Source organism: Phalaenopsis equestris, unplaced genomic scaffold, assembly GCF_001263595.1.
Source record: "Phalaenopsis equestris unplaced genomic scaffold, ASM126359v1 Scaffold205450, whole genome shotgun sequence".
Taxonomy (NCBI): domain Eukaryota; kingdom Viridiplantae; phylum Streptophyta; class Magnoliopsida; order Asparagales; family Orchidaceae; genus Phalaenopsis; species Phalaenopsis equestris.
The window spans coordinates 1-7,887 of NW_018224942.1; the positions used below are offsets into that span (position 1 = coordinate 1).

The window sequence follows — 7,887 nt, forward strand, 5'->3', positions numbered from 1 at the left end:
TTATGAATAATATCTTTGAAACATTTATTCTTGTAGTTATTTTTATGGATTATCTTTCATGATTTTTTTTTTGCTTAGTATCATATCTTATTAGAGTAGTGCTGCACTTCCAAACTAAATCCAGACATAAGATAAGATCTTCTTTTTCTTTCTCTCAAAATTGATTATAAGGTTCCAATCTTTTTTATTTAGCCTTATAAGTTTTGAACATGTAAAATGGGAATCAAGAAAAGCTCATTATATTTTCTTGCAGTGTATAGCATTACTCAATTTATTGTCACATTAGTGAATACAATGTCAGCATTCCATGATATTCCTAAGCTTTTTGATCTTCTACTCTTGAATTTTGTTGAACAATCTTTAAGCATATTTGCAGATTGAATTCTTTTTTTTCTATAGGAGAGTGATAAAGGAATTTGATTTCAGGGCATGATGAGTGTTCTATTACACAATCCTCAAAATTTATTACTTCGTGGTCAAGACAATTTCTCAAAAACCAGACTGACTAAGGGGCTGGGTTTGGGATATTCAGGTTTAGCATTTCGATCTAGGGGAGCATTGTCTGCTCAAACCCAACTGTCCATCAAGTTGCATGGAAGAAATCCACTAGAACAGCTGGTTTCTGTTCGTGTAGCTCCTGATAATGCAGAAGGCAACAGCTCAGATGATGAAAGCACAGACAATGAGGAAAATGCCCTGAATAATAGTCAGGATATATCAGGTGGTTTATCACGTGAGGACTTGGAAAGGATTGTTGGAAAAGATGAAGCCACATTTAGTGGAGTAGATCTTGCAAGACTTATAAGGAATAAATATGGAAGATCTTATGATGTTCAACTTATAAAGAAGGTAATTTTTAGTCCTGCAGTTTATTTCCTTGTATCTGTACTGTCCTACTAATGATCAAATTTATTCTTATTTCAATTTATAATCAAACAACTAGTTTTGATAATGTGAAAATAAATTCCAACTTAGTTATACATCTGTCCAAAAAAAAAAAATGTAGCCATCTTTAAAAAATATATAATTAAATAAAAGGAAAAACAGTGTAGTTGCTTCTACTTTTTGTTCAAATAGCTGCATGATTCAGTCATTGATAGTGCCATGATTTTCTTTTTGGTAAAATAGTCATATGATTGAATCATTGATAAAGCACATATTGACATTAAGGCTGCTCATTATTACATGGAACTTGTAAAACCACCATTTGCAATGTTATGTTTTTGTTATTCTCACTAGATGGTTAGTTGGAATAGGATGTAAGATAGGTCTTTCTACAACTTCTTATGACTTTACAGTTATGTAATTGTTGAATCCTGATCTGTCCATTTACTCACACCATAAGGAAAGAACTATGAAGGAGAGAAAGAGCGAGTCAAAGAGAGGGGTATTAGTGTATTCGTTAGGGAAAAATGTAGAGATATAGTGTCCATAATTTTTTAATCGTCCTTTGCTATATAGATTTCCTATTTATAGAGGATTTTTTATATATGTTATACATATTTTTGGGAATCTCCGACTTATCTTCTTTTTTTTTCTTCTGATCTTGACATAGTTAATATTATCTTTGACGCATTATTCTCGGATAGCGTCGCTTCGTCATCCTTACCTCATGCGTTAGTAGGGTCATATCTTTGTCAGTCGGCTAGGCTTCTAAGTTAGTTTGTTGCTTAAACAATTTTGTTCTTGAGATTGAATTGTGTCCTATTGGATTAAACTGATCCCACTGACGATGGAGCTACTTGGTTTGGCTCTTCGAATGGGTTAGTTGAGTGTGATAGATGGATGGGTGATGCTGACTTGTTGGCTCGTACTTGGCCTTAGTTGGATTGTTGAGCTTAGGGATATGGGGTCTAACTTAGTACATCGTCCGGGTCTTGGTCCTGGGTTTGGTAATATTGCATTTGACTATACATTTTTAGTTCATCTCTTATCTCTTGGAAGACGGAGTTGCAGAAAGAATAAGAGAATTGAAATAATAACAAATTTGAAGGCAATTTATAAATATGCAAATATTATTTAATTGCATTGCTGACGTGTGAACAATTTGAAGTTTGAGTTCTTTGTTCCTTATAAATGGGGTGATATAATGCCAGTTGATTCGCAACTCCATTTGCTAGCATTTTTTACGTCTATATCCGCTTGTGTCTCGCTCGCTTAACTGATTCAAATGAATAATATTTTGTGAAAATTTGCATTTGCCTTAATATATCAAAAAAGTACAAAAGTTATGCATGTATGCATCTAGTGTAAAAAAAAAAAAGAACTGTCTTCTACAAGTATGGTAGGGAGATCCTTATCGTCATCTACATGCATCAAAACAAATGACTCACTAAGGCGCGCTTGACACAAAAATGAGCGGCCCTATTACAATATTTAGATGTATGGAAAAAAAGAACTTGTTTAAAAGACAAAAGAAAAGTAAAATCCGGTGTCTCCTGTGGTCGTTTGCACGAAATATTCCGTTTCATAGTAGTCCTCAAAAAATGTATGATATTAGTGTTATCTCCTTTAATGATGATGCTCTTGCATTCGACCATCCATGGTTGGCAAATGTTTTGAAAGGATATGACGGCCTGAAGTTCAACTTGGGCGACTATCCCAATGCTCAAAAATGTGTCTAGTAGCAATGAGTCGAACTCCTCTCTAGTCCCGAACAATAAATCTTGTGTCGGCCTCTTTGGAAAGGAGTGCACCATCAATGTTCGCTCTGAGCCATCTGAGAGGGGGAGAATGCCAGAAAAGGGTAGAGGAAACCGATCCGGTGGGTCGGCTAGCATCCCATTGCTCTCGAAATGGAAAAAGTCGTGTCATTTTAAGTGCCTTGAGAATGGTTGTTGCAATAATAGTCAGTGTACCATGTGCACGATAGTGAATCTTAGCGTTGCAAGCCCTCCAAGAGTGATGGATAATGTAGCAATGGCATTTGGCCTGTGGAATTCCGCTCATTGGTGTTGTGCTCAACTTGTTTATGACTTCGCTGAAATTTCTAAATGTTGGGACATTAATGTCGCAGTTCGCCATCATCTCCTTAATCCTGCACGAAAAAAAAAAAAACACAATTAGTAATAATATAGTCTCTGGTTTCAGGTTCGCCGCAGCCCCATGGGCACTCCAAAATATTCGTGTTGGAAATGTGGGCGAGTTGAACCTAAATGTGGCATTAGTTCACCTGGAGGAAAAAAAATATTCAGTTGGGAAGTTTGGTGGTCCTTTTATAGAGATTGTTCTTCATCTTCTTGTCGTCGTTGAAACAATCAAACTTAAACAACAGTTGGCTGAACTAAGGTGTGAAGTTGCCGGCTTAAAGAAATCTTCAGGTGAACTGAAACATAAGTTCGTCGATCTGAGCTATAAGTGCACAGTGCAAATCCATTTGTCTTCTTCAGTTCAAGTACGGTGGATAGTTCGTGCTGATAGTTTATGCTAAAGTGGCTTCTACTGTCTAGCCAGGTTTTTGCGAAGATTGCCTTGGGCTTGTGTTTTGAATTTTTCTTTTTGTTGTTGTAATAAGGTGTGTTTGTGTGTTTAATATAATTTCTTTATGTTTTGAGGGAATAGTTGCATATGTCTAGTTGTAATAATAAAATAATTTTTTTTTATAACTAACAAAATTTGTTTTGACGTCTCAGTTAGATGAAAATTTGATGACTTTAATTACTCTGATAGTTGTGATGCCATTTTTTAAATTTGTTGCCTTTTTTTTTCTTGTTGTTCCCTCGTAATAATTACTTTCATATTTATAAAAGGGGTGTTTATAGTTATGTTTGAACTTCGTTAGCCATTCTCAAACCCTTATTTTTTCTTGTTATTCCCTCATAATATTTACTTCATCTCGGTCTCCCTTATTCCAAAATGAGATGAGAGATGACTGCCATCCTGTATATTGGTTACATAGTGCCCATGAAGGTTGATTTGCTGATTTGTTGTGTCAAACTCTGTTATAGTTCTTATTGCTGGTAACCTCTCCGTTGCTAGGTTTTGCTTGCTGTGTAACTCCTCTTCTTGGTTGTGACCTGATCTATGCTCACAATATTTTAAAATAATGTTGAATCATGATTTGTCCATGGACTCACACCTCAAAAAAGGAATAAAGAAGTAGTGAGTTACATAAGGAGTGAGCTGAAGAGAGGGAGAAAAGTGTATGCAACAAGGAATAAAGTAGAGACATAGTGCTCAAGAATGAATTGACTATCTCTTATTACAAAGATCCCTCTCTAGTTATAGCGGTTTCTTTTTTATAATATAAGCATGTGATTAGTACATATAGATCTCTTAAGTTCTCTGACTTATCTCTTTTTTTCTTCTTCCAGCATTGACACAGTTAATATTATCTCTATCGTGTTATTATCTGACAGTTTCATATTTCATCATCTATTTCTCATGCATTCGTAGGGTCACATCTTTGACAACTTGCTTCTAACATTCCTTAGGAGTGGATTGTGTTCCTTTTTATTAAATTGATCTCAAAGACCATGGAGTTGGTTGGGTTGTCGAGTTTAACAAATTGAGTTTAACATGCGAGTTGAGTGTTGTAGATTGACAGGTGTTCACTCGACGGCTCGTATTCAACCTTAGTTAGATAATTGAGTTGAGTGATTAAAGGGTCTGTCCTAATGCTTTTTTTGGCACTTAGTTCTAAGTTTGGTAAGACCACATTTGGCTATAAAATAATCATACAATTGTCTCCTTAAATTTGAAAAGATTTTCACAAATTGACCTAGGAGCTTGAAATTTTGAAGGCGAAATACCCAGTTGGATTGTAAAAATAAACTTATTTGCTATCATTAAATCTAGCCGCAATGAAAGAGCTATAAATATTCAAAATCAAAGTCAATGGTAATATAACAGGTCTTGCTCTATGGTTGTTTCGTCCACGATATACATTTTTCTTCTTTCAATCATTTTTAGAGAAAGTCGTCTTAGATGCTTTGGTCACATTAAACGTCGACCATCTGATGATCCGATTAGGAGATTAGATGTTTTAGATTCAACTTGGGCTTATTATAAAAAAAATGATCTTAATTTACTAGAACTAAATGAAAATATGACAAAATAAGACACAATGGAGAAAAATGATTCATGCAGCCGACCCTACGTAATTGGATTAAGGCTTTGTTATTGTTGTTGTTGTACTCATTTTTATCTAAATTATTCAAAAAAATGCAATATACTAAGTTTTTAAAATGAACCCATTAGAATAAGTATAATTCTAAATCATAATACTTAAGAAATAAGAGCATCATTTATGCTGGCTAGTAATTTAAGTTATGTAATGAATCATATCATGTACTAAATTTATAAATGACAACACAGTATGATGTTGTAAACACATTTTTTTTTCATTTATATTTTCAAGAAACATAACATTTCATATTCATGTTTCTTATCTTTTTTTATATAAATACATTTATCACATGAACATTGTCTAAATATAATTTCGCGTGCTCTAAGTTGATACCCACCCTATTAGTATGGCAGGGTGTAGAACTAGTTTATTATTGTTTGAAGTGGATAGACACTCATCTTTGGCTGGGAAAACAGAGTTTTATTTTAATTCCACTATTGTCTGAGACAGTATGAAAAATATATTTGGGTTCGGGTGTATTGACATTACCAACTAGTACTATAAGAGTGAATTTTTATCACACATGCAAATATTCATATATATTACTATTTTTGTATATATTTCATAATATATATTCTTATGAGTTATTTTATGTTTTTTTACTAATGACTAAATATTCTTCTATACGAATTTAAAAATCATATTGTAATCATCTAATGTCTTCTTGAGACAAACTATCATGCAACTACTCATGCAAATACTGTTGACATGCATGATTCATTCTTAACAATATCAAAGATTATTTGCAGTAAAGAACAAGAGTATATAGAGCATAAATGGAACTAGTGGAAATCAGAAATAAAATTAAAAGGACGAAAGAATAATGTAATTAAAAAATATAATTACTCACCTCATGTTCTTACTTCTGATTTCTCTATCCTCAAAATCAAAATTACCACAATCAGTTCGTAATAATGAAACATCTTAATCAACATTAGGATGCATACATATCAATTTGAAATACTATTATACTTCTCTCTTTAATATTTAATTATATTTTAATTCACTTCTACAAACAATTGATTATTTATAATTTTCCAATTCTTGTTTTCTTCTAAGCAAAAATCAAGTTATTCTCTACCACAAAATTAACTTACAATAATTCAAATATTTTGATTATTATAATTTGTATTAATATCTTAATTTTAATTAATGAAATTATCTGTTCTCAAAATACAGAGTTTGATTATTAACATATTTTTGCTCTCTTATAACGTAAACTTTTATTGTATAATAATTCTTTTAAGGGATAATTACATACATAGCACTCAAAACATTGCTATATACAAATTCCAGTACCCAAGTAATATATTTAAACTATCAAACTGATGTATTTACGCGTGTCACGATCAAGTCATTGAGAATTTGATAAAAAAATGAAAAATTTGGTTGTGGTTTTATGATCAATTTTGATATTTGAGTAAGAATTTGAAAAATTGATGAAAGAGGGCTTTAGATTTGTAAATAGCAATGTTTCAGGTGCTGTGTATGTAATTGCCTGTTCTCTTAAGAGTAAATTATTAAGGTAGCTTTATTAATTAGGCCCTTACACAAAGCTTCAAGTTATAACAAATAATGATTTGATTTCAACTATATATATATACAAACCACACGGTACAACACACACAAAAAATATAAAAGATGGGTACATTTAGAAATAAAAAAAAACCCAAAAATCACTCGAGCGCTGAAAAAGTGTGGGACATCCCAATCTAGTATTGCCTCTGGCTCTAGTTCTCGGTAGGGATCCAGCTAGCATATTGGTAAGGTGCTCTAGTAGATCTCCAGTTTTTCCGTAGTAGCCAAAGTATCATCCATAAGACTCTTGAGCTCTAGTTTCTTTTTCTTCCTCCTAGATGTGTAGACCTGTCATTCCTCACCCGATGATTGATCATCTGATCAGTAGATGACAGTAATACCCACAATAGGTTCTACAATACGTGAAGTATGAGTTGCTTCTACGCCGGATACTTCTTGAAGAAGTGGAGCTGCGAGGCTCTCCTGATTATGAGTCTGCACACTATCATTTATAGGTAATAGTCCATCAGTATTATTTTGTATGGAGTTTGTAGGTTTCAACATCGCATCACTCGCAGTAACAGTAATAGCAGTGTCATGAGGGGGGTCCTCAGGTGCAACTGACACTTCCTGTCTGGTAGTATTATCCTCAGGTGGAACTAAAATGTCCACAGCAGTGGGGTTAGACCCATCCTTATTCACTTGAACCTTAAATTTCAAATTAGTATGAAAATTGTGGTATTTAGCAAGGATATGACCAAACATCTTAGAGTGGGTACAATATGGTGGTTTGTGTTCTATGACGATTTGTTGCCAATAACCATTATGGGTTGTGCCCAACCAGACTTCAGTAATATCAGGTAAAGTATCAGGTAATATCAGGTAAAGTAATATCCATTTCTACAAGTATTCTGGCCACCGAGTGTCTGGTTAGATTGAAAGTAGTCAGATTTAATTTCAAAGGATCCCCAAGGATTGCCCCAATAGAGTAGAGAACCGGATGGTGAAAAAAATGCAGCTTGAGACCAGATAAATAAACTATATTGGTACAGTGGGAGTTCCATGATTTGGGTCGAAATTGGGAGACCACTTGAGTAACTTCATTGATTTGCCTTCGATATTAAGATATTTATTGGAAAAAATTCTGATGTAGTCTTCAGCCACTGTTAGTTAGATTAACACATGTCTCTTATCCATGAATCCCACTTTCTACTTGCCTACTAGTTTAAGATCATCAACAC

At 33.6% G+C, this 7,887-nt stretch overlaps 1 protein-coding gene across 1 annotated transcript in view; it reads left to right on the plus strand.

The window, feature by feature from the left end:
* The first annotated feature begins 416 nt into the window (after window positions 1-416).
* Window positions 417-7,887, plus strand: part of LOC110036353 — a 17,750-nt gene continuing 10,279 nt past the window's right edge. Inside the window, exon 1 of the mRNA XM_020740778.1 lies at window positions 417-849. Within this exon, the coding sequence (XP_020596437.1) occupies window positions 430-849 (420 nt within the window). The 5' untranslated portion in view covers window positions 417-429. The remainder of the gene's footprint in view (window positions 850-7,887) is intronic.